The sequence below is a fragment of the Pezoporus occidentalis genome, unplaced genomic scaffold (assembly GCF_034315485.1).
Source record: "Pezoporus occidentalis ecotype Australia unplaced genomic scaffold, CSIRO_AGI_Poc_V1 ctg158, whole genome shotgun sequence".
NCBI lineage: Eukaryota > Metazoa > Chordata > Aves > Psittaciformes > Psittacidae > Pezoporus > Pezoporus occidentalis.
This window is the reverse complement of record NW_026913404.1, coordinates 3,173,771-3,201,198: the sequence shown is the minus strand read 5'-3', so window position 1 is coordinate 3,201,198 and position 27,428 is coordinate 3,173,771. Positions and strand designations below refer to the sequence as shown.

Genomic DNA, 27,428 nt, shown 5'->3' with positions numbered 1-27,428 from the left:
TAAAACCAAGCCGCTCCCTGGCGGAGCTGCCTCCTGCAGCCACAGTCCCATGGGTGCTGGCACAAGTGCCAGGGGCTGCAGGTGAGTCAAAAGCATTTAGATGCAGAGGATGCAATGGTACTGCTGGTTTGATCTACAATTTACCAGTGCTGGTGGTCAGAAGACACCTCTAAGCTCCATTTAACAGAATCATAGAATCCAGACTGGTTTGGGTTGGAAGGGACCTTAAAGCTCATCCAGTTTCAAACCCCTGCCACAGGCAGGCTGCCACTAGACCAGGTTGCTCCAAGCCCCGTCCAATCTGACCTTAAGCACTGCTAGGGATGGGAATTTTCAGCTCAGGCTAGGCTGGGGCTAAACATACTCTCTGGTTCTACCAAAGGGATAAAAGCTTATTTCAGAATCTACCAATCTAAGATTTTTTACAGTCAGTTTGGTATGTCATCTTGGTGGAATCCTTGTGAGGTCTCTTCAAATGGTCAGAAACTGTGTAATTGCTTCACTGCAGTGAGGAGTTCATGTGAGAGAACATATGTCCCAAGGTTTATGTCTCAGTCTCAACATGCCTTTTGCTATGAGGTCTACAGGAAGCAAAATAACAGAATGAAGGAGAGTCAGCAGCCTCCACAGTCAAACATGTTTTAATACAATCCAAGATTCTGCACAATGACAAAAATACCATTGATATATGGCAGTGATTCTAATGATAGGGTGGAAAACCAATTCAGCAGCATAACTCCACTCATGTGAAGACAAACATCATCCCAAATACTGCACACACTCATCTCAACTATAAAAAGCCTGAAATTCAAGACAGGCAGAAAGGCATTCCACCACTAACAGCCAGGTGCCCAGGCCTCTGATCTACCCAACAATTGCACTCTGGATGTGGACTGCAGGAGCCAGCCCTTGGTCCTCACTGGACATGGCACCACTGTCTATGGTGGACAAAGGAGATCACTCCCCATCAAAAATGAGGATGGATTTTCAAGGACAAAGTACACAATTTCAATGCACATGCACCCCAGCAGTTGATCAATCTGCAAGTGCCACCCGGCCATGGCTAAACACAGATATCATTGACATGAAGTTGAACTCTAAAGAGCGGTGCTCCTGCCCCTCCAATTTGTGTTCAGTTATCTCCACACAGAGGAGATGGGAGTTTCCCCCTTGCCTTTGTTAACTGGCTTCTATTAACAGGAGGCTGATTAATGCTTCATCTGAACAGGGAGCATGTCAAAGCGCATGATCCTAGGAATGACAGTTTGGGTGCAGTGATGAAGTCTGTCCAGCCTGGCTGAGAGCTGGGGAAAGTTCTGTGGCCTGGAAACAGTTCAGATGCCATTTACAATAAATAAGAGTTTCTGATGTCAGGAATTTCTGGCCTTTTCTGCCTTCAAGACAACATTACAAAGCAAAAATGGCTTATCAGGAAAGCAAATGCCCTCCTGCAGGACTGCAGAAGCTGATGCTGTCACTGCTGCCAGCAGGACGACAAACAAGGCCTACAAACAGTTGTTCCCAGTTACAAGGTGACTAAAGCACTTCACTGGGGTACTTGAGATAACATGAACTTTCTGACAAGGTGCCCATTGTAGTCGTTCTCTTAAAAACCAGTTTGTGGTCTCCACTTCAAGAGTTCTGCATGTTACACAAATGCTTCGCTTAATTACCTGAACTTTGATATGGACTTGGTCAGTGACAACTGTTAACTACAGACAGAAAACAACTGGAAAGAAACCGTTGTTCCTCTAAGATGTTTCACAACCATAATGGGGATTTGCACAAGAAAAGGAATATCTATTTTCACTGAACAGAAGGACTGTGTGAAGGTGACACAGCTACAATTCCTCTTGCTAAAGGAATGAATTAAACCACACGTACTAGTGCTGCAGGATGCCTGAAGCAGGGGAGCGCTGTATCAAATTAAACCATCCCTGTGATGTGTGCCTCACGACTGATATGAATCCTGATATGAATCCCAACAGGCAGCAGGAGGAGGATCACCTTTTACTCCCTGCTGGGATTTGCAGACTCATAGAGGTCACTGCTCATTGGGCTCAGTGTGTGCCCCAAGCACACAGAGAGACACAGTGCCGTAATGTCTTTAGAATGAAGATTTACCTTTAAGATCCATGTGAAAGACTGGTTGGCTGTCTAGATAAGCTGCCAAAAAGGGCTCTTTTGTGGACCTTTGCTGCTTGGGGGTCAGAAGTTAGACTGATCTGGCACAAGGGAAGCTGAGCTGAAGCCTGTAACTGACTTTTGAAAGACATCCAGGCCTAAGCTGCCCAAACCTCACTTATTTTCAGTGCTGCTCCTTGGATCCTCACTGAATTTCTGAGCAACCAGGAGTTATTTCTGATTTTAAACACTCAAACTCCTGTGCACAGGGAAAGGAACAGTGTTTCTCATATATGGCCTAAGGCATGGTATAGCATTCAGGTTTCATTGACATAGCTGCATCCCACAGAGGTGCGGAGAGAAAACCCCATCATCACTGCCAGCTGCAGGAGAGATATTCCATATAAAACCTATTCATTCTGAGTGCAACAAGTTCTGCCAACAGTTTGAAGAAATCTGACAATTTAACAAGCTGAAAATTAATGCTATTGTGTTTGGGGTTTTCAAGGGCACCTCAGACAAGCTCCACAGAGAGCAGATACAGACAAACCTGAAATCCCACCTCCATGGAAGAGACTCCACTAAATGGGCTACATTCTTTGTTCGATTCCTTGTGTCTGAGGAAGCTTGTGGGGTCCTAGCAAGTGCAAAGTGATACAACTAGCTTTGAAAATATAACAGAAGGCAACATCAGCCAGTATTTGTAAAAAGCCAGATATGACTGTTTGAGTTCTTCCCCATCAAAATACATTAAATATAACTGAATTATACCTTGCAGATCAGTTAAACTTATGGTAAACCTCTGAAAAGACAGCTGGACAGAACTCACCCAGTGGGAAAGAAAGAGAGTCTTGTGTGCTGACTCAAACAGGGTGAAATAATCTAACTGCAAATATATGTGGTGCAAAAGACATCTTAAACTGTTACACGTGCAGTTTAATATTTCAAAGAGCTATTTTGACAAAAGTTTAAAATGGCACCTGAAGAAGAAAATCACATTTTTTTTCCAAGTTTGTTCAAGTGCTTCACAAAAGGCAACACTTTACCAAGACACTTGGTGTTTTCACTGATGGAAAGCTAAACAAGGCAACACAAGACTCACACCACCCTTCAATGCTGACATGACCTTGTCCAGCCTCACTGAGATTTTATCACTATAAATGAACTTCATGTAATCACATTTCCTCCACTCTAAAACAATTTTTTAGGCTGAACTGCTGAAAAAAAAAATAAAATTCTTCCTTCCCTTCATTTTACCTGTGGAGGTACTAGCATATTACCCACTGAAGCTTTGAGAGCATCCTGCTGTATGCTCTGGACTACCATCAATGTTTACAGACTTGTGCTTTGCATGGGAGTTGTTCTACAGCAGATACCACAAGTTTCAAATGAAGACACAGGGCTGTTACCTACAGACATCCCATGCCCAAGGCATGCTTGAGAGAGCTGTATGAAGTCTCAGGAATGAGCAAAAGCCTCTTTGCATCATCCAAAACCTGCCAGAATATTTCTGCCAAAAGCGTTATCTTTTTCAGGATACCATCACTGGGAAGACTCATGATACAGAGAAACAGTGTCACCTACAGTTCTCCTGGGAAGCTTGTCCACTCCCAGAAAAACATTATACAGAGGATTTCCCTTCCACCTCCCTTCATTTACTTGTGGGGAGAGCATTAAGCTTCCGTACCACAATGTCTAATTCCCCAAACATGTAGGGATATCAGATTTAAAGCTCCATCTCAGCTTCCAGGAACAATGAAGAAAGGGAACTTTCTGAGCACTGCTCTGGCTTTCAGCTGCCTGGCACATTAGTCAGTCTGAAGTCACTATACTGATATGGAATAGGAATGTAAACAAAATCAAGCATTAGAGATATGGTTGTCCAGTCTGGATGCCTTTCTCAGAAGCAGATTTCTCAAACAGATGCAACTAGAATGTGTCAAGGTTTCAGCTACAAGGAGAAGGACAATGAGCAATCACAGTTCTTGTGGGAATTAAGGGCTTTCAGAACTAACAAAATGCTGCTGATTTGTCTGCACAATCCCTACTTATAGTAGGGCAGTGATTTCATGAGCTACTGTTCTACATCAAATCTGAGGTCATCAATGTTCCCTGTGAGCAGACGTATTTGATAGTACTGGCTCAAGCCAGGTACTGGTGCTAGTGGCACACAGCTCTACAGTACACCTCAGCCATCTCTGGGCCCCTGAGGAGTTGCATCAAACTACAAACCCACCCTTTTGATAAGGACTTGTATCCATTTAGGATGGCTTAAAATCATTACTTTTTCATTTTATCTATTAACAGGACCTGAATCCAGATCTTTAGAGGTAAAGAGCAAAGGAGTTAATCAATCAGATACATTACTTCACCTTGGCCTGTCTTAAACAAAATAAGAGTAAACAACTAAGCCCTGCACTCAAGTGCACCACCTAGTAATGGCTAAAAACCACTGACCCCAGCAGCAATTGTGTTCTAACTTGGCTCCTGCATTAGAATTTGCCTTGGGAATCCTAGATCAACTGAAAATCTAGTTGATTAATGACAGTCAACCATTCATGGTGTCCAAGAAGCCCCACACCTCCAAGAGAGAGATCTGGAAGCTTTCAGAGCACAGTGGCTGATTATTGAAGGTATTGCAGTGGCTGGTTCTTCCGTGGTTCAGATCTGCATCGAGGTAGAGAGCCTGGCCATCACCACCTCCTGCAAGAAGACAAAGACAAGTTTAAGTGGGTCTCTGCACTTCTTAGCATGCAAAACTGCTGTAACAAAAAAAGACTTAAGTGCTTTTCTCACGGGAACAGCTGGAAGCCCTAAGTGATGTTTGCTTGCCATCTCAGTTGTAACAGGTATGATACAACGCACAGCTTTTATGCAATGCACACTATCAGAACTGGATTTTTTTTTTTAATATAAAAAACCCCACCAGTAATGCAAGTCAATAAGAACAAGACTCAAATGCCTGTGTTTCAGATTTGGTTTTCAGTGCTGGAGGATGCTGGAAGTTACCAAGTGTGCATTTTCCCTCCAGTAAAGAAAAAAAATAAAATTGTGTTGGCAGTCAAAAATCAAAGGTGGGAGAAGAACAAAATCAGTAAGTGACAGCACAGGCTTAGTCTTATAAATTACTGCAAACTATGTCAGAGTTGATTAGAGCACGTGCTGCTAAATGCGAAATTAGCCAACACTTGATGTTAGAGATAAGCAGGCTAGGTGCTGTATCAACAAGTGTCAGGTAAAGGTTTTTGGGAAAAGGACAAGTATGATTTTATACCCATTCCTTGTAAATCCCATTTAGGTGACCACATTACTAAGCAGGCTTTTGCCAAAGTCAGCAGCACCACAGATCCAATAAAGTCCCAGAAGTATGAACATGTTCTATAGTTTACCCCATGTTTCAAAAGCTTCAGGGCAAAGTAAGTCCCCCTTCAAAAACTTTTCCTCATCATGAATTAGGCAGTGTGAAGGAACGGCTCTGCCCAAAGCTATGACTTACTATCTTCCTCTAAAGTTCCTGATATGCAAGTTTTCCCACAGAAAATTTCTGTTGGGTAATAATACCAGGTTTTGGCCACTTTTATCTCTAACTGTAGTGATCTGAATTACCCATATGGCAAATACAGGTGAACTCTTGTATCTAAGGGGAAGAGCTGATAGGACATATGCTCAAATTCTTACACTGACTTACCTATAATGATGCATTCGCTGCTGCCAGCCATGAACATGGAGGCTGTTTTGGAAGGCAACTTGAAGTGCCGAGCTGATAAGAAAGGAGAAAGGTGATCTGAGGAGTGTGATGGGGCACTGCTGGAAGAGAGGGTGCTGGAACTTGGTGAGGTGTGATTTTCTGCCTCTGATCCAGGCTTGGCCAGTTCTGGGTGTTTTATGATCACCCATTCGTAACGTTCAACTTCTGGCTTCAGCTGCATAGGGGCAGAGAAAAGCAACACTTTAGTTAGTGCACATGCACTACACAGAGAGCTCTGCACAGCAAAGGACACTCAAGCCCCTCAGACTCCACTCACACAATTAGTAGTAAAGATTGGATCAAACTGGGATCCATCATCCCTAGCAGCGTTCAAGGCCAGGCTGGATGGAGCTTGGAGCAAGCTGGTGTAGTGGAAGCTGTCTCTGCCTGTGGCAGGGGGTTGGAACTAGAGGAGCTCTAACATCCCTTCCAACCCAAACCAGCCTGGGATTCCATGAAACTGCCTTTTAGGGCACATTTTTTTTCTTTCTTTATACCTTTGCTTTTTAGGTGACTGAAGGCCTGAGGCAGTGTTTTCTGAGCTACCTTATTACATCTTTTAAGAAACTATTCTGTGCAAGGAAAGAAAATGGGTTATAGAAACCTGAGAGCATTTTCTACTTCATGTTAAGAGTTCAGGAGACTTTGTAAACTAGGAGGTCATAGAATTCAGCCTCTTCAAGTGGAAGGGAAGTAAGAGTTACTCACACCATTGCAGCAGCTCTGCTGTGCTACTGGGTAATTCGATGAAATTTTACTCACCCTAAACACAAAGCATTCCCCAGTTCCAAAGAAACTCAGCGTGCTCCCTCCTCGCCTGCGCTCGTTCCAGTCGGTGGACAGATAAGCACCACAGACCTAGCACAAACAGCTTGGTCATGAAGCTTTTACTGAAGGAGAAAGTCTGGTAAACCAACTGATGCAAATGTTTTAGAGTCTAGAACTGAAGGTTTGATTTTAGCTTGATTTTCAAACCCTTTGTATTAGTGGATTAAGGCAGCACAAGCACTTATATCAAGATAGATTTAAACTGCTTTAATCCACTGGTGGATTAACCCTTAAATCCCATGAGTTTTATAAATTATTTCATATCTCTGAGGCCTTAAAGGAGAAATGATCTATCATAATGCCAGGTACCAAACCACAAATGACTCCAAACTTGTAAGGCCTGACTTTACTTCCTCAGTTTGGCATCCAAAGCAACAGTATTGTCACAAGTTACAGTATGAGCTGTTCTGCCTGAATATTTTCTGGTCATAAAAAGCAGTCCTGGCTTTCTCCAAACTGGAGGTTATAACCAGCTTAGCTAAGCCAATGCTGAACTAGCTCAGATATTTAAAGCAGCCTATTCAGACAGCATGGGACTCACTAGTTTCCAATAAAGAAAAACAGCTTTGGAGGGCTGAGTTTTTCTGTGGAGTCTTTTGTTTGCACTACAAGGATTTCTTGCTACCAGCAATAAGCATAATTGTCAAGTAGGCACAGACCAAACAAGGAAGCTCTGAAAATGGGATGAAAGCAACCCTGCAGCAGAATTCTTTTACAGAAACACTGGTTAAACAGAATTGTTCTCAAGTACATTTGCTGTTTAGCCCCCAACAGCTTTACAAGCAGAGCTCCTAGGACAGAATTACTGAAGAGCAGGTTTTTCATAGAGGAAAATAGTGTGCATAAACAAAAACGATGCCCAGAACTCTATTTGATCCGATATGCCTGAGCATGTGAGAGCTGGAAAATGTGACGGCAAATTTTATTCTTTCTAAAAATGTAACTATAGGCACATGAATAAAGGATGAATGTAATCCTTTGCAAAAAAACAAAACTCGTATGCAAACCCACTGTATTTTTCTTCTACATTTTTTTTTTTGTTTGTTTGGAATATCTTTGGGTTTTTTAGGGGTAAGAAATGAACCATACTATAAAACCCAGCACCACTTACAAGGCTGGACTTCTGATAGGCTCCAGGACAAGAAGCAAAGCCATAAATAAATATTTTCCCTCTTTGTAAGCCACTGGCATGTCAGTGCAGGCCTGGGATGACCAGAAACCACGCATGGGCCTAAGAAACAGTCTGGAGCATTAGCATTAGGTAGATGCAAGTAAGACTAGAAATGGGCTTGTTTCACGGGCAGTGATCCCGCAGGAATATAAGCAGAAATATAAGCCCAGAGGCTGCAATAAGAGCCTGAGTTTATACACAGAACACGTGGAACTCATGCACAGCAGTGCAGACAACCAATGCTCATTACAAGAAGCCCTGGGCACCTCTTGGGAGGCTCTGGGAAGCTTTCTTGATTGATGCATTTTTGTTTTCTAAAGAAGCATGAGATGAAGCTAATGTTTTACATTGTGCTGTCCAACACTGTCATGCACACCAGAGCAGAGAACCAACCCTCATTAGATAAAGCACCTATCTGCACTCCTTCTCAGGTTCTCAGAGCTTTTGTGGTTTATTTTGTTTTTTCAAACAAGAGTAAGATGAAGCTAAAGCTTTTGTTTCCATATTATGTAGTCCAGCATTATTTATACTATTTAAATGTGGCTACTTTTTCTCCTCATATCCTAGAGAAAATGAAAACATCTTCTATGAATCATGAGTTAACACAATTCCTCAGCCTCTCCCTCTGAATCTGCAATTAAGTGTCTGTCCAAGAGCAAAATGAGTTACTCTAGTCCCTCACCCCACACTGCTTACAAGAAAAAGAATAGCTGACCAAGACCTTTTTACAAGATTTACCCATGAAAACATAGTCCCATAATCAATAAATGGAACCATTTAAAACAGGTATTGTTAAAAAATACCCCAAAACAACCCCCTCCCTTCCCCAAGAAATTTCAGGTCTCTTGCTTCTTCATTTTAACAGTGGTGTGTTGCAATACAGCATTAAATAAGTGCCTAATCCCTAAATGAACCAGTTGTCTTTTACCTCACTTACCTCTTTTGCTGTGGTCTTGATGAGGAGAAGAGTTGGTTCATGTCCCTCGCTGTGAGAATAGAATCTGAAGTGCAGAGTTCATGAACATGAGCACTCAACTACCACCACCTGCAGTTCTGCTCTTCATGTCATGCACTTCCTCCCCCTCCAGCTGATGAAATGGCAGGAAAGCCATCTGAAAACTAAGCATGTTCCTGCAAATGCTTTCTACAGTCCAGTGTAAATATGAGTTGAGTGTAAACAAGCATTACCAAGTAGTTCTCCTCTACTCTGTTCTCTGTACAGTTGTTTATGCCTCTGGCAGAATAACTTGAAGACTATCTATCACAAGGGGCATTTCACAGCATTTTGAGGGAAGATAACCTAAAGGAAGCTGTGTCCTGAGGACTGATGGCTGTGTTTGAAGAGCTTTCGGCTTTCATAGAAAATAATTATGATGTGTTCTCTTTGCTTGCTTCTGCTTTTTCTCATGGGCACATGGGGATGGCACAGCAGACCACTCCCCACCTCAGCACCTCGGCTGCAAACGCCAAAGGACCTATAGGATTATAGCCTTTTGTGTCAAGTGCAAGAACTCATACCTAGTTTATCCCACCTCAAAAGTAACAACAATCCGATTCATTGGCAGAGGAATTGCCAGTTTCCATTTCCCTTATTCTCTGGATCAGTTGTGGTTATCTATCAAAAGAACCTGCTGAGCAGCCACTGAATTAAACCATTCATACCCAGTGGAGAATGAACCAGTCTCAGACCAGCACATTCTGGGAACCGATGGAGGTTCGACTCTTCCAATTGGTCCTGGACAGTTTAAAATGAATTGCTATGGCCTGGCATATGAAGTACCCTGGTCAAATGCTGTAGCCAATAGGAGGAATTTGTCACATTTACTTTCCATCTCAAATAATATTCACTAGATTGAGTTCTGATGAGGCATGGCCTTTTTGTAAATCTGGTGAACAGTTCCCGTTGCTCTTTTTTGCCCTCCAGGAGAGAAGAATAGGGAAGGGTTTTCCTTACCTGCTCAGACTACAGCCATGTTCCGAAGTGGTGAAAAGCAAGAGGGGCTGGCAAAGTGCAAACCGCTCTGGGATCCATGACCAGATATCTCGCATCTCTTTCACGCTGACAATTCCAGACTTGAAGTTCTCAGCATGAACTGCTAAATGCACATTCTGCCTGAGAAATACAACACAAAACATTGAGAAGCAATGATTTATCAACAAAACAAGTATCAAACTACTGACCAGTAACACAAAAAGACATGTTACACTAAATAAATGCTACACAAACACTAAAACGTTCACTACAATGAACACTGGAAGACCCTAGTAGATATGCTGTTGTTCAGTGCTCCAGCCCATGGGATTAGAAGGCCATAACCTAGTGAAGATAATAAACTACTGCAGTTCAACATAATCCTCAAGTGACAGTGATTTGGCACTAATGAAATATATGGAGCATTTCCTCTGCACGACAGATGTGGCTTGCACCTTTTATATAGAGGACATAGAATCCCAGACTTGTTTGGGTTGGAAGGGACCTTAAAGCTCATCCAGTTCCAACCCCCTGCCATGGGCAGGGACACCTTTCATTAGACCAGGTTGCTCCAAGCCCCATCCAAGCTGGCCTTAAACACTGCCAGGGATGAGGCCGCCACAGCTTCTATGGGCACCCTCACAGGGAAGAACTTCTGCCTAAAATCTAATCACAATCTCCCCTCTGTCAGGCTAAAGCCATTCCCCCTTGTCCTGTCCCTACAGGCCCTTATAAGATGTTCACAGTGGTAAAAAAGTAAACCCCGCCCTGCCCTGTGGGGTCCAATACAATTGTAAGAACTGTTTCATGGCTTTTAAACTTTCATTATTACTTGAAGGTAATAATACTACTAATCACCATCATCATTTCAACCAGCCTTCATTTCTCAGATTAAATAAGCACAGACCCCAGAGCCTGGGTATTACACCAGTGTTACTGCAGCCATGGCTGACATTAAAGACATTTAAAATGCAGGAGTGACAGCCAAATAAAAGTTTAAGTGACACAGGAACTTATGCAAGACACTAAATTACTGGGCAGCTGTTAGTTACAAGAAGCTTTAGGAAGCTTGCTCTGCATGCAGGGGTTCAGTTGCAAGTATCTTCCAATTTATTGTTTTTTTTTTAGTTTTTTTGACAATCACACAATCTTTCAATATTTGACAATATTTGAAAACCTTTCCTCTAGCATAAAGAGAATCTCAATGCTACATATCTGCATGTATCTGAATTGCTTAGCTTACGCCCCAAAACACACAAACTATATGGGTTTTATTATCTTTCTTTTCTGTAGTACCAAGAAATCAGCAGCATTTGCACTGCTCTTGACTGGTTCTTGCCTGGTGCTACCTTAATGTCAGCACTGCTAGTGAAGTGCCCCCTTAGGTCACTTAGTTAAAAAAAAAAGAAATCAAATGACTGCTTGCTCTAGCAAAATGAACAAAACCACTGCTTGCATTGCTACCCTGTTATTTAATTAGCAAGGAACTTATGTGGACACCTATTTAAGCAAGCTGCAACTACTTCAAAATACTTCAACTACTTTAAAACTTGCATTATCACTACCTAGGACATTATTTGTGCAAGCAAATAACCTTCTGCAGCAAGCTAAAGGAGAAATCAACCAACCAAAGAGCCAAGACTTGAACCCACATGTTCAGACTCTTACTTTAGGTCTCAGCCCTCCTGGTCCTGTCTAGTCTGCAGTTAAAAGCTGGTGGCACTAAGGAACAGAGCTGAGAAACAATGCCTTGCTTTCCATTCATCAGGAATTCTATTTTTCTCACATTCAAGGAATTAATAAACATTCAGGGCAGTCAACTAGTTTATTACAGTGGCTTTCTGGAGGAAAAGTAATGATGATAAAACAGGGAAACCTCATTATTATTTATATGCTTGCTCTGTGCATTTTCACATTTAAGTACTTGTTCCTAAAAGGCTCTCAACCTCAGCGTACCTCTTCCTTTGCCTCTGTTCCTTCTCCTGAATACTATGAACTAGATTTAAGGACTTCCCTATTCAGACCCCACTCAAAGCCTATGTTCAGCAGCATTCATAGTAACACATCACCTTCAGTACCCTGTGTCTTCCTACAACTTTTCCATGTGGGTAAAATATTACAGAATCATAGAATCAACCAGGTTGGAAAAGAACTTTAAGATCATCAAGTCCAACTGTTCCACCAGCACTGCCAAGGCCACCACTAAAACATGTCACTGAGGGCCTCATCTACATGTCTTATGAATACTTCCAGGGACAGTGACTCCACAGCTGCCCTGAGCAGCCTGTTCCAATGCCTGACGACCATCTTTGTGAAGAAAACTACCTCGCAGGTAATTGTAGAGAGTGATAAGGTCCCCCCTGAGCCTTACCTTCTCCAGACTAAACTCCCCAGTTCCCTCAGTCATTCCTCATCACACTTGTGCTCCAGGCCCTTTACCAGCTCCGTTGCCCTTCTCTGGACCCGCTCCAGCAGCTCAATGTCTCTCTTGTAGTGAGGGGCCCAGAACTGAACACAGGATTTGACGTGCAGCCTCACTAGTGCCCAGTATAGGGGGATGATCACTGCCTTGGCCCTGCTTGGCCACACTACTTCAGCTTTATCAGCTATAGCTTTTTCAGCTATATCAAATCTACAACCAGATCTTTTGAATCAACTAGAAAGCATTTATCATGGTGTTGGCCATTTAAGACTATTCCTATCCCTTGAATGTCACCATTCAGTTAATAAATGCAAACCATAGCTTGACAAAAGGATATGAAATAAAATGACCTGCTATTGGCCCAGGCATAAGTCACAGCTGCAGGTGCTTATGACTAAAACCTGTGTCGAGACCAGTGTCAGTACAGCCTGCACCCACATCACACCAAACTGCTGCTTCGCAAAAATAGAAGGGTTTTTTTGGACAGGGGTCAGAAAATTGCAACCTGAGTTACAAGTGTCTAACCTGTATCCATCTTTGCATTTTGGACAGTATTTCTCTAATGACACTGAAAATCATCTGCTTCAGTTGGGTAGCTGCTGTTTAGAGCAGTAAATGAGTGAAAATGGACAGCACAGTTTGGCAAATAGAACCCCCCAATGTTTTGATAAGTATTTCTTAATGAAAATTAAGTTTAGTCTTCACCACTCCAGAGGCCTTTAAGGGTTCTCTAGTAAAAAAACAGCAGTTGGAAATGACACTAAATTCGGACTGGCACCAAAAAGTCCACCTCTAGAACTGAACAAAGTCACTAATCTTTTACCCTGCATTAGTGTTTTCTTCAGCTCTTCATGTTGGCTTATTAGGATTGGCATGACAACTTGCTATCAAATGCTGATGTTGGAAAGATGTGCAACTTTATTATTCCAAAGGAAATTCAATTTAGAGAAGCAGCACAATTTAGAAGTTTTATAAAGCATCTTATTTGCTATTTTCATAGGAATGTTGTTTTTTACATCTATATCATAAATAAATTGAGATCCACAGACCTCAGTGTTCCTGAAGATAAGCCAACGCTGCTGATGTGTGGTAGCTGCTGTCACAGTGGATATCTCTGTGGTATGCCAAGACAACAAATACCATACTCCAAGGTCTGACTCACTGAATTACATCTTCCTGCTCTGTTTTGTTTTGGGTTAAATCATAGAATCATAGAATAGTTAGGGTTGGAAAGGACCTTAAGATCATCTCTGATATGGTCAGCGTTATCTTTAAAATCCATTAGAATTTCAGTTAGAGCATAAATACAGAGCTCAAGTGATACGCTGTTTGTCAGTCACACATGGCAACAGAAGCCATACATGGTGCATAAGCCTGAAACATAATCCTGTGTTGAGATCACTGTCAACAGACACCCTGTACCTAAGCCTGCTCAAAACTGTGCGCTTCCTCACAGAAATCAAGGCTTTCTGCTTTCAGAACCTTGTAACTGCAGTAAAATAATACATGGGCACTGAAGATTTGCTTGGCTGGAATTAACAGCCTGCTGATTTCTTAGAGGTAAAATCCTCAACACACAGAGTATGATACAAAATGTGCTCTGATAAGCCTGTTAAGGTGTTATTTCAGACATGAAAACATGAGTAAATTAATTCCAATTTTGATTTTATAGATTAGTACAAGTGTTAGTGTGCATCGCTCACTGAAGTTAACTCAGGGCACCTGCAACAAGGCCACGATATTCTCAAAGGCATTAATTTAAAGCCATACACCCGTGGTATTTCAGACTCAGCGCAGTCTTTCTTCTTTCCAAGTTCTCTGCTTATCAGATATCACAATCCACTGGGTTTTGTTCTTCAAGATTTGCTTTTCAGGTCAAAGACTTGACGAATGACTTCATTAACCACTAATGCTACATGGCTGAGTAACTCTGACCTTCTCGACACAGGAAAACAATCTTGTCTCCTTGCCTCTAAAACCTCCACCTACTTAAAAATAAATATAATCTAGTATGATTAGAGACAAGTAACATGTAGGAGTGTGCCAAGTTGGGTTCAGTCCAACATCTTTCCAATTAACTGCAGAAAGCTCGCAAAGAGGAAAAAGAAAGCTGAGGATGTCTCACATCTACTGCAACACCATAAACCACGTTTGGACGTGTTTCCGAAGATATCACTTGAGATGTTTTAAAGCAATACTTTTTCTTCCAGTGTGGAAAGGTCTTACATCCCACTGCTAACATTACTCTTTTCCACTCTGGAAAACACAAGTTTGTTGCATGGAAGCACTCTTGTCTGGCTGGACCCACGATCCCTTATCTTACATCTTTGCAGGTGCTTTGAACTAACTTTTCAGGAGAGCACTCAGGAGGTGTTACACAGCAATCAGATGCTGGGATTGCTGCGCTGCTTCTCCTGCCCCAGCAGCAGCCATAAGGACAGCCTCGGAAACAATAACCAGCCAAAAAAACCAAGAAATGAGCAAAGTGCAAAGATTCAAATGGTTGAACCTACCTTCTGGGAGATGCAATACTGCAAACAGGAGGGGTGCAGTGGGTATGGAATTGACAGAAGGAGAATGTGTAAGGAGAAAGACAAAAAAAAAAAAGATAGAAAAGATCAGTGATTTCCTACATCCATGCCAAAGTGAAGGGAAGGAGCCTGGAGAGAAACTAACACAGTGAGGTTTGATTCGAATCACCAGGCATGAGAAAAAGCGACAGACAGGATAAAACATTTTCTATTTCTAGGTTCTTCCCCCCCCCCCCCCCCCCTTTTTTGCTATCTGCTTGTAGAATGAACAATTCATCATCTCCTTGCACAGCCCAAACACATCTGGACAAGGGAACTCATGTCTAATCAAACACCAGTGATGATCTGAACTCTACCCAATGTGATGTCCCAGGGCCTAATGGCCTTGTAATATTTGGGACTAACAGAGTCTCTTCTAAGAGATGAGCAAAATAAAGCACAAGTTAATTGTAAATCAAACTGTGAGTCTAAATATAAACTGTTGGAAAAGAGTTGCGGGAGCTTTACATGTATTTAGGCATATGGAAGAGGTTCAGCTGGCATTTACATTATTTTATAGGCTAAAGTCTGCTACATATGTATCTGCTTGCAACCACTGTAACTAACAACACAATTGGCTGTAAGATATATCACTGGCTGGTACCTTTTGATTTTTGAAGATTTGGAGAAAATGAAACTGTCCCTCTAGAACACCAAGTTCCATACATCACACCCACTGATCCCAGCAGATTTCCAGAAGTCATCCTCCCTTCAGAGGTCAGAACAGTTGATAAACTGTTCAACACTTCAACTTTGATTTAAAAAACAGCTGGGAGAAGTCTTCTGCAGTCACAGAAGGCCTTGGGAGAACCAGAACATCTCTACAGCACCAGCATTTACAAGCAAGTACATATGCACTTGGCAAGATGCTGATTTTGTTTAGATTAATGCATTCATGACTTTCCTATCTACATGGAGATGTCTTTCACACTGGAGCAGGATTTCATTTACCAGCTTCACAGCTGTTTTTTCCTCCCCTCATTTCTGAAAAGAAATTCTGATCATGCAGTCACCTTTTGAATCACTATCCTCACTCTTCTCTTCCATAGCTCCTTCAAAATCATTATTTCTAATGGTACATGAGCCTGTCACAAAACAGGACAACTCCTGCCTATGATTAATATACTCTGGACTTTCAGCAGACCTGCAGCCAAACTAATTTTCAAAGTAACCTGTAAGTAAGACTCACTTCTTCCTTGCTCTATTAAAATAACTCCCCAGTTAAGCAAACTTTTCCCAGCTGACAAGTGTTTGCCTACTTACACTGCAGAAGCTGCTGAATTCACAGTCCTCGGCAGAATGAAATTGATATTTTATATAAATAATCTCATATTTTAAAATTATTTTTCACATTTTTGGGGTACTTTTCCTCTGAGTACACTATCAGTGTTCCCCCAGCTTCGCTAACAGATCTTTTGGTTAAAAACAGCCTGTGAAAGACACTTCTGAGATCTAATACTTGCAATTAACATGTAGCTGTAAGAAGCAATTATGAATTAATCACTAAGCTATGAGAAAGTGTGTTGTTTCTCTTGTATCACAACATTTCAGTTACACTTCTTGTTACAATCCTTAATTGTAACGCTTAATTTTGCGGCTGCAGATTCCCCTGCAGAGATCAAAGATCAGCAGATACACCAGCACAAACTGTGTCCCCAGCAGTCACCCAGGGCTGACTGACCAACTGCTCACCACGCTGGGCAGTCTCCTGAGGTCACCTGGGCTGTCTGCAGTGAAAGCCCTACCTCTTCTGTTTGACTGTGATGCCCTTCTGCTGCAAAGCCTTCTCATTGGCCATCTGCAGCAGCTGGATCTCCTTCCGTGAGAAAAGGCGGACAGCAAAGGCCTTTTCCAGCAGCTTCTCTGGAGGCACCGACTTGGCAATGTCCCTCACAAATACTCGGATGTCCTGCTGTATGCTGTCAGACTTCATGGGCTGCCCAGCTCTGACTTTGCGAAAAATCTTTAGAAGAGCCAGTGCCACGCGATAGAGAACTTTGTAGCCTTCCACCAGGAACACATCAAAGACCCGAGCGATATACACCATGGGCAGCTCTCCGAAGAGCCATCGCTGCCAGTCAGAGTATACCTCCAGCACGTCCTCAGACACTGCCACCATCAGCTTATGCGCTGCCTGACAGTACTTGTTTGCCAGGTCTCCAAAGGTCATGCAAGATGACTCGAAAGCCAAGAACGTCTGGTCAATGAGCCGCTTGGATGGGTCATTGCAAGCAAGGATGCGACAAACCTGCTCAAAGCACTCAGCCTCATCCTTGCTGTAGTGCAGGAGCAAAGCAACCACTGAAGGCAGTGCTGGGCAAAATGAGATATCTGGGAACTGATTCGCAATGCACAGGATGATCTTCCTGACCGCCCCGATACCTTCTGCGTTCAAGCAGTATGTGGGGACCAGGGTGTCATCCACGAACTCTGGCAAAGGAAGGGAGCTACCACTGCGCTTCCCAATGATCTTCACCACAATGTCTCGGTACACGTTTGCATCCGGGGTGACTGTACGGCATGGGATATTGCTGAGAAGCTTGTGGTACACTTTGGCTCTCAGGGAGTGGTTCTTGGCCCAGTAGCCTTGGCGGGCCAGCTGCTTGAGCTCTGAGAGCTCGGGGCAGGTCAGCTCCTTCACATCGTGGCTCTGCAAAGAACTGTCCATCTTGTCCCAGTCCACAAAGTGGCTGTATTCATCCATGGCTCCAGGAGAAGCAAATCAGAACTCATGAGAATGGAGATGCAATTTAGTCATCAAACGACTTGCAGCTTTTGCTGCAAAAGTAAAAAGAGAGAAGTCTGACTAACAGGTAATCTCCCATTTTCTTTAGGAGTATACACATACATTTAACTTGTTCCTGCAATGCCAAAACTGTTTTCTAAAGCAAAGAAAGTTAAAGATACATGCCCTTTTATTTTTTAAGTCAAGTTTTACTTCCATTCCTCCAGTAACACTTAAGTAATTTATCAGTGGCAACCTAAGAGGCTGATGGTGAGGACATCTCTCCCGAGGAAGTGAATTCTGTAACTGAAGGTCCAAGCTGAGACATAGATCTTTACGTTAACTTCCCACTTTGAGAACAGAAGACTCCCACTTCCAAAATACCTGTAAAGTCTGATCAATTTGCAATTGCTCCTCCGAATTCTCTGGGGAAGTAACTGTTACTTGACGTACAAGGATGCAGTCTCAGCCTCACGAGCAGCTTTCACTGTCCTAATATGGTGTGGCCAGTGCCAAGAAACACTAGACCTCCTGCTAGCCACAGCCGTGTATTCTTGGCCGTTTCTTTGTGCTGGTGCTAGCATTTGTGTGGCCACACAGTCACTGAGATCGTCAGCCTGGTTCAGTTTTTCTTTTCCATTGGATAAGATGCATAGCTGTCTGGTCAGCCAGATCATGGCATCTTCCTTCTGACTGCTTACAAATGTGACTGAAAACACCCCTCAGTTAGATCTTCCCTGAAAATCATAGCACTGAGGGGTTAAGAATTAAGTACATAGTCTTTCAAATGGAAGGCTCCTAGAACTATTTATATCAATACAGAAACGAAAGATATCCAAACCTGAACAATACTTTAGGAAAGAGTTAAAAATGAACCACACATGACAAAAGTGACTGTTCCAAGCCAAGTTGGACAGGCCTTTGAGAAACCTGGTCTAGTGGATGGTATCCCTGCCCATGGCAGGGGTTTGGAACTGGATGAGCTTTAAGGTCCCTTCCAACCCAAACCACTCTGTGGTTCTATGAAGCAGACCACCTTTTCTAGCTGTCTACAGGCTCGTCAGCTTAAAACAGTTTCATTAAACTGCTTCTGCACTTGCACACACGCTGATCAAACCACCCTCTAGAGGGCCTGCTGCCACCACAATTAAATCTTACAGATTCATGCCTCTGCAATAGCACCAGCAGCTGAAAGATCAGGTTCTGGCCTCCAGTTCCTCAAACTGCATGTTTACATGATCTCCTAGTTGGCTCCAGCTTTAAAGTACACCTGTGTCCCAGCAGAGAGAAGGACTCCAACCACTAATGGCCATGAATGAGCTATAACCAAGTCAGTGCAAAGCTAGAAGGGAGATTCAATAAAAGTGAATGAATAACAGCAAGCAATGCATTTACCCAGCGCTGGAACATCCATGCCAACGTGTCCTCAGAGCCACAGTAAAGCTGGGAAGCACAAGGCAGCTGGTGCTGCACACTCTGCAAAGGCAGAGAATCCCTATAAACCACAACCGGCCTATAAAACTGTTTTGTGCAATTAAGACATTATATAGCAAGGTTAAATCAACAAAAACACATGCTGAAATGCTTCTGAAGAACTTTAAGTTATTCTTGTGTCAACAGACTGCAGAATGCGTGGCCTTGACGTTTATCAGACTGGTCTTTCATACAAGAAGTGCATTAGAATGATTTGAAACTCGTAAGGTAGATATCCTCCCTACTTCATTGCAGGAGACTAAACCAAACATTTTGTCTCAAGCAGAGAGGAGTTCATACACATACAACTTGCATTAGCTTGGATGGTTATATATTTAATCAGGACAGTTTAAGATTCTGACTAAATATTAATCTGGGTACTCTGGAATCACACGCTGAAACTCCAAAATATAATTCATCACTTAAAAGGCTGGCAACAACACACATTTCAGTCAACTTTTGAATGGCTCTTCTCTACCAAATATCTACTGTTTCTTTTTTTTTTGTTTTTTTTTTTATAAAAAAGATTTTTTTTTTTTAGTTCATTTTTGTACCAGTCAAGAGGAATACAGTCATGCTTACCATGCTCACCACTTCTTTTTGGTGTATTCCTCCATATCTGAAATTACTTTTCAAACTGCAATTAAAGGAGGCAAGACATTGTCCTGACTTCAGTTCTAGCAGTAAGATATGTTAGGATGTTGAGGAAAGATGCACCTCAGTGTGAGCTGAGAGCACGTGCTCTGGATACGCAGACAGTAACGGCAGGATACCAGTCCTTTGCAGAGTCAGTGTCAGCTCCATAAAAGTTAACATTCTTCTGTCATTCTCCACCTGGGCATCATAGGGAAACACATGATTTTGAATTCGAATCCTAGAATAAGATCCTTGTGGGAAGAGAAATTTAATCATATTTAGCAGCGGTCAAAGCATGGAGAGATGAACCATTCTGTTCATGGCTACTTCCGTATAGGAACTGTTTCTATCCTGGGCTTGCTGGAGTCTCTCCACTATGCAACAGTTTCCCCCTTCTGCCATCATACCTTGGGAACTGCTTATATTTATATCAAGGAGGGTTAAGAAAAATATCCATCATACGAGACAACTTCTAAGCTCCTCAGAATTACATCTCCACTGTGCTTTTTTCTGTAAACCTTTGTCTCCTTCCTCCTTACTCTTTCCTATTTTCTACCATTCAGAGTCACAAGCATATCTGAAGTTTGCATTTAGAGTAATTTTTCCCTCTGGAAGTTACTGCCCTCTCCAGAAACTAATGAATTTGAAGAGTATGTGCTCCTCGGCAAGCTCACTGAAGTCTGTGAGCTAGAAGATGGAAGTCAGACTGCCAAAACTTTTGATTTGAGCTTACAGTTTTCCACAGCTGGGTAAGGCTGCTGGGCCTGCAAGTAGGTCTGGGTGCTTCTGCTTTTCAAAGCTCTCAATGCTGCAAGACAAAAATGTCAGCAAAGCAAATGGGCATTGCCAAGGTTGGCAGAGCATGACAAGCCCTTAAGTGTGCTTGCAAATCCAACAGAATTACTGTGCTTCAGTGTAATGGTGCATAGCTCCTGACTCTCCGCCAATAGCTACTGTAAGCCAGCAGGCCTCAAACGGGAAGTACTTACTTGCCAGGGGAGAAGAGCCCAAGAAATCGCAGGAAGATTCCAGCCAGATTACATCTCCTCCTCCCACTCCGGAATCCTCCTCTATCCATCCCTCTGGACAAGCTCTCTCTGTTCTGGCAGCCATGTAAAGAGCAATTGTTTAATTTGGAGCTGATGGGAAGAGGAGACAAAAGTTGCCTCCTGTTCAGTAGCAAAAGGGTAGCTGGTCAGGGCTGTCTCCTACCCATCTCTCCTACCCCAGGGGAGCAAGCAGGCAGTACAAACTGCTATTATTTGGAGGGATGGAAGGGTGGAGTGTCAGTTAAGGTGTGAAAATAGGCAAGAACGGCTGTATAAGAGCGCATGTCAGAAAGTCCCACCTTCCCAGAATCATAGAATAGTTAGGGTTGGAAAGGACCTTAAGATCATCTAGTTCCAACCCCCTGCCATGGGCAGGGACACCTCACACTAAACCGTATCACCCGAGGGCTCTGTCCAACCTGGACTTGAACACCCTGGGCAACCCACTCCAGTGCCTCACCACCCTCACAGTAAAGAACTTCCTCCTTATATCCAATCTAAACTTCCCCTGTTTCAGTTTTAACATGTTACACCTTGTCTTATCACTACAGTCCCTAACGAAGAGTCCCTACCCAGCATCCTTATAGGCTCCCTTCAGACACTGGAAGGTCTCCACGCAGCCTTCTCTTCTTCAGGCTGAACAGCCCCAACTTTCTCAGCCTGTCTTCATACGGGAGGTGCTCCAGTCCCCTGATCACCCTCGTGGCCCGCCTCTGGACTTCTTCCAACAGTTCCATGTCCTTTTTATGTTGAGGACACCAGAACTGCCCACAATACTTCAAGTGAGGTCTCACGAGAGCGGAGTAGAGGGGCAGGATCACCTCCTTCAAACCTGCTGGTCATATTCCTTTTGATGCAGTCCAGGATACGGTTGGCTTCCTGGGTTGCGAGCGCACACTGAAGCCGGCTCATGTTCATTTTCTCATCAACCGACACCCCCAAGTCCTTCTCCGCAGGGCTGCTCTGAATCTCTTCTCTGCCCAACCTGTAGCTGTGCCTGGGATTGCTCCGATCCAGGTGTAGGACCTTGCACTTGGCATGGTTAAACTTAATCAGGTTGGCATCAGCCCACCTCGCAAGCGTGTCAAGGTCCCTCTGGATGGCATTCCTTCCCTCCAGCCTATCAACTGAACCACACAGCTTGGTGCCATCGGCGAACTTGCTGAGGGCGCACTCAATCCCACTGTCCATGTCAGCGACAAAGATGTTGAACAAGACCGGTCCCAACACTGATCCCAAAGGGACACCACTCATTACTGGTCTCCAACCGGGCATTGAACCATTGACCACAACTCTTTGTGTGCGGCCAGCCAGCCAGTTCTTTATCCACCGAGTGGTCCATCTATCACTCTGATGTCTCTCCAATTTAGAGACAAGGATGTCATGTGGGTCAGTGTTGAACGTTTTGCACAAGTCCAAGTAGATGATGTCAGCTGCTCTACTCCTGTCCATCAGTTCCGTAGCCCCATCATAGAAGGCCACCAAACTGGTCAGGCAGGATTTCCCCTTAGTGAAGCCATGCTGGCTGTCACCAAGCACCTTGTTGTTTTTCATGTGCCTTAGCATGCCTTCCAGGAGAATGTGCTCCAAGATTTTGCCAGGCACAGAGGTGAGACTGACTGGTCTGTAGTTCCCCGGGTCATCCGTTTTCCCCTTCTTGAAAATGGGGGTTGTATTGCCCTTTTTCCAGTCATCGGGAACTTCACCTGACTGCCATGATTTTTCAAATAGGATGGCCAGTGGCTTAGCAACTTCATTTGCCAGCTCCTTCAGGACCCGCGAATGGATTTCATCGGGTCCCATGGGCTTGTGCACATTCAGATTTTTAAAATGGTCATGAACCAGATCCTTTCCTACAGTGGGCCCAAGGTCTTCATTCTCACAGTCCCTGCATCTGCCTTCCAAGACTTGGGTGGTATGTTAGGAGCATTTGCCAGTGAAGACTGAGGCAAAGAAGTCATTAAGAACCTCAGCCTTCTCCAAATCCAGGGTAGCCAGGTCTCCTGATATCTTCCGGAGAGGGCCCATGTTGTCCCTAGTCTGTCTTTTATTTGCAGTGTGCCTATAGAATCCCTTCACATCCCTAGCCAAGTTTAATTCTAACTGGGCCTTAGCTTTCCTTTCCTGGTACCTAGCTTCCCAGACAGCAGCTCTGTATTCTTCACAGGCTGCCTGTCCTTGCTTCCACTTTTTATAAGCCTCTTTTTCCCTTGAAGTTTCCTCAGCAGCTTCCTCAGCAGCACCGTATCCATCCAAGGAGGTCTCCTGGCCCTCTTGCTGCACTTAAGTGCCTTCACCTTTCACATATAAAGAATGGGTAAGACACAGGCAGAAGAGAAAAAAATATTCCAGAACAAAATGTTTGTATAAAGACATGTATAAAGATGAGCAGAGACCCATTTATACAATCTTGTTGCAACAACCCTCTCTCCCTCTAGCTAAAGTAACTTTACAGAAGCTAGCATCATGCTGTGGGAAGTACCTTTCAACTGGACACAGGATCAACAGTATGGATCAGCACCTGAACTGCACAGAACTGAAACGCTTTCAAGTACCTGTTAGAATACAACTATACAGGATTGTAAAAATTATCAAAAAGTTTACATTACTCATAACAACAACAAAGCTTGAAAGTTGTGCATACCTTGCTTAAGGGGAAGCAGTTATCCTTTCTGATCAGACTTACAGAACAGTAGGGATTAACACACAATAACAGAACCAGGAGAAAAAGCCTTTTTTCTTAAGAACCACTACAACATTTTGAGATTGTCAGGTCTCCTGGTCTATAATGGAGCTCTTCAGTGTAACATAAAAACCAACCCATGCAAGTGAGAAGTAGAACTAGAAAAATGCTATTAAAGATGTGCCAGAAACAGCTGCAAAGCAGGAAAGATTTCTCAAGGTTAAGTTTAAACTATGAAGGAAAGCAAGTAATCACTAGAATTGAAACCCAAGCAATGGCCATGGCAACTGAACTGGCAGGATTTCAAGCCAGTGACTGAACTGTTAGGAAATATTCAGCTTGCTAGAATGGCCACATTTTCCATTCCATTCCCTTACTTCTCCCCATTGTAATTTCGGCAACTTTCAGGAGACAGGCAAAAACCGCACTGAATTTGTAGGGAATGTGCAGCAGAAACCAGGGTGAAAGTCAAATTCTGATATTGCTTGAGACGAAAAACTCTATCAAAGTGTCCAAAAATATATCAGCAGGAAAAGAGAAGATGTGAATGGCAACTTACCTTCATTATGGGAAAGATAAAGCCACAATTTTATTGAGGATAACGTGGCTAGGGACAACTTTGATAATTTTTCTTTGCTTTCCAAAATGCAGAAATTGGCTGACTGAAATACCTGAAGCACAACAACTCAGAGCACAATTGTTGCTTTCAAATCCAGAGTACCTGCAGCACTCCATAGCAGTGAAATATCTACATCCTAATCTTAAATGTAAATTCCAACTTTGGTAAAACCTGAGATTTGATACTGCTGTTAATAAACACAAGAGAGTTTCCTAAAAAACCAAATCACAGAATCCCAGACTGGTTTGGTTTGGAAGGGACCTTAAAACTCACCCAGTTCCAACCCCCTGCCACAGGCATGGACACCTTCCACTAGACCTTATAATTAATCAGGAAAACTTTGTCCCCTGTTCCATTTAGGTGCTCTTGAAACTTTGTGTCCTGGAAGTTTGACTAGAGATTAACATCTTATTAAGAAACTTCATGCAAATCTAGTGTAGGTGCTCTATAACAAGAACCCTAAACCTTTGAAAATACCATTTACTCTTACCCATGGACAGTTACCTTGGATTCAGGTATTTGTACTGGACAGATACAGATGGAGACTGACAACCAAATGGTTGGCATGCATTTTTAAAAGGTGCGAACAGAAAGCAGGTATCTTCTTTTCCTGCCCTACAAATCAAGACTAATGCTGAAATCCCAGACCTGCAGGATACTATTTGCTGTTTATACTGTCAAGCAGTGATGCAGCCAGGGAAAAGGCTCACACCTCCTCTTTCATAACCTCATTAAACTAATCCTTGCAGAAGCCACATAGATAATGAGAGCTGCTTCCTCAAGCCTGCTGGCTATTAGTCCTCATTGCAGCAAAGGAAAATGAAACCCAAACCTGAGTAGAGGATTCCTCATCCTTGAGGAATACTCAATCATGTCCAAGATGTTTGCTTCATACACCAAAGAATCTGACAGAAGAACAAAGCAACACAGCAAGACAGTAATAACTGCAGAATAAAAGACAATGAGCAGACAGTTCCTCCCTTCTCCCCCAGTACTTCAGTTCGTTCTGTGGCTCTCTCTCACTCCAGCCCTACAGCAGCACACCTTGACATCTCTGCTCTATGGATACGGAAACACAACTGGACACCATGGTGCTGTCCTCCCTTTCCCAAACACCTCCTGACTGGAAGTGCGTTTTGCCACATTTACAGCTCCAGTTACTTCCCATGCCACGTATCACTGAGGAATATGTGTGCATCAGAGCCAAAGTTAAGCACCCCATTTAGCATCAGAAAACGCTGAACACAACTACCTCATCAGGTGTAGAAGAGCAATCTGGACTACAGTGATGCATTCCCGAGTGATCATCGTTTTTGGTAGAGCACACAGAGTTCATGGATTGCTTTTAATGCCATTAAATGCAGTTGGATCCCTAGGATTTGCCCTGGGCACTGTGTGCAGCACAAGCTGGGTGCCAGGAATACGATTCTGGATAATGTTCTAATACTAATTTACCAATAACAATGGGGGGTTAGTTCCTGCTCCCTCCTGGGTGTTTTAAATACCCTTACGGGATAAAGTCGAGAAACCTCTCCCTTTCCTGAGTAACTGGTAAATGCCTGACATCAGAGTACACTACAAGGCAAGCCATTTTAGGCATCTAGATGATTTATCTTGGGATGTCACTGCTGCATATGATGGTCTGTACTAGAATCCCATGCTTTCATTCTTAGGAAAGTACTATTGTCTTCTTAAGCATGGTCTTTAAATCACCTGTGATTAATCTACCATGTACTTTACTAGTCAAAAGTTCAGACACACAATGAGCTCTTCTCTGCAGGCCATATAAACAACAGTAGCTTATATTTAGGAGACTCTGTATCCCTTACATCTGCAAGCACTTCAGTAGAAAGCAGCACCCCCTCCTCCCCATCCCCTGTCCTGAGATGACATGAGCACTTCTGAACATAGAATCATAGAATAGTTAGGGTTGGAAAGGACCTTAAGATCATCTAGTTCCAATCCCCCTGCCATGGGCAGGGACACCTCCCACTAAACCATGTCACCCAGGGCTCTGTCCAACCTGGCCTTGAACACCACCAGCGATGGAGCATTCATGCTGATCCCGTGAGCTGTACTGACCATTGAAATGCCACAGAGGTCCCAAATACCCACACAGACCCCAAATAAGATAAAGTCTGTGGAAATGCTTACTGAAAAAAAAAAGAGAGAAAATAAATGGTTAATGGTTCTACAAAGGGCCAAAAAGGCTAAAGAACAGAGCATTGTAAGAGGATATTGAGTGGTAAATACTGTCAAAGACATAGATCTGGAGCTTTCTGTCCTGTCTATATCTTAAAACCCCCAAGGATCAACTAGTAAAATTAAAGAGGAGAATTGCTATCTTCTCCCCCTCTGAACAAAAACACCATTTCATAATGAAAAAATAATCAATGTAGAATTCCAAACTAGCTGTCCATTATTTTGACTACAACTTTAAAATCAAAATGCCTTCATAATAACAGACGTGCTGCTGAGGTTATAATCTTACTTTTAGTGTATATTGCTAATCTCTAGTTTTACTGGAGGGGAAAGACTTTGGGAAAACTAGTTCTGTTAGAAGGCCAGTAAGATAGTTAAGAGCCCAGAGCACATGTAAGAGGGGGCTTATATATATGCTGATGGGGTTTTTCACCCACATGCCTGTTCTGAGTAAACCTAAAAAGACTTAATGTATCTGACATGCCTACTCCTCTGTCTAGTGTCACTGCACTGGCCGATGGATTCAAAGCCTCTCAACTGGAGGAGAGGACTCACAGGCATACTGAAAAGTGAAGCAGGGGCAGGAATCTTGTCTCCATACAGAACCAGATTACCAAAACCTATCCAAACAAAACAAAGAACTCCAACAGTCCTCCACAGCCCCCACATTGGCATGCTTTTATTAATCCTTACCTTAAGACTAGTCCTTGTATAGATCTTCTCATGACTTACTCCCTTCTGCTGGGCCTGTTGGTGCAAAACATAAAAATCAGACTGTTTTTAAATAGCGCACGGGACAATATCCATGTGCATTAGGCACCACTGACCTCCACACCTTTAAAAAGCCCGAAGGTATCAGTCTGCACTTCTGCATGGCTTCCAACCTCCATACTTGCAATCATGGTATAGAGAACAAGATGACAAATATCCTCACAACAGAGAAGAGCAGATAAATAACCACATTATTAAAGTGCTTACACACAAACAAGTAATTTCTGTCTCTAAAAACACATGCAGAATTACTGCTTGTGGCACCTTTCTCATAAATAACTTCAGCTAATCTCATTGTACCTTACTGCTGCGTTCCCCTCAGTTTTACTGTGAAGTAAACAACTCTCATTAAACACGCAGCTTCTGGAGCAGGTCTCTCCTCCTGAGACTAACAGGGGTATCTGCTGCACAGCGAGGGCATTTCAGACCCCAGCT

At 43.1% G+C, this 27,428-nt stretch overlaps 1 protein-coding gene across 5 annotated transcripts; it reads right to left on the bottom strand.

Moving 5' to 3' along the window:
• Positions 1 to 625: 625 nt before the first annotated feature.
• TBC1D24 (TBC1 domain family member 24) lies at positions 626 to 26,978 on the bottom strand. 5 transcript variants are annotated; one of them, XM_062612025.1, is made up of 8 exons: positions 26,916 to 26,978; positions 19,616 to 19,867; positions 16,581 to 17,613; positions 9,826 to 9,984; positions 8,809 to 8,872; positions 6,635 to 6,730; positions 5,813 to 6,047; positions 626 to 4,827 (listed from the first exon to the last, which is right to left on the bottom strand). In XM_062612025.1, the coding sequence occupies exons 3-8, from the start codon at positions 17,537 to 17,539 to the stop codon at positions 4,673 to 4,675; spliced, it is 1,668 nt and encodes a 555-aa protein (XP_062468009.1). In that variant the 5' UTR covers positions 17,540 to 17,613; positions 19,616 to 19,867; positions 26,916 to 26,978; the 3' UTR covers positions 626 to 4,672. The 5 variants fall into 5 exon arrangements, with proteins under 5 accessions (XP_062468009.1, XP_062468012.1, XP_062468011.1 ...); XM_062612028.1 differs by having other exon boundaries at positions 19,625 to 19,867; XM_062612027.1 differs by having other exon boundaries at positions 19,704 to 19,867.
• Positions 26,979 to 27,428: the final 450 nt, after the last annotated feature.

What these genes read in the sequence shown, in the direction of transcription:
- TBC1D24 (XM_062612025.1), bottom strand. Translation starts at nt 17,539, where the DNA reads ATGGATGAATACAGCCACTTTGTGGACTGGGACAAGATGGACAGTTCT. An exon ending in CATGGCTGTAGTCTGAGCAG is followed by an intron (nt 8,873 to 9,825) that starts GTAAGGAAAACC and finishes TCTGCACTTCAG; the next exon opens with ATTCTATTCTCACAGCGAGG. An exon ending in TCAAGACCACAGCAAAAGAG is followed by an intron (nt 6,731 to 8,808) that starts GTAAGTGAGGTA and finishes TGTTTGTGCTAG; the next exon opens with GTCTGTGGTGCTTATCTGTC.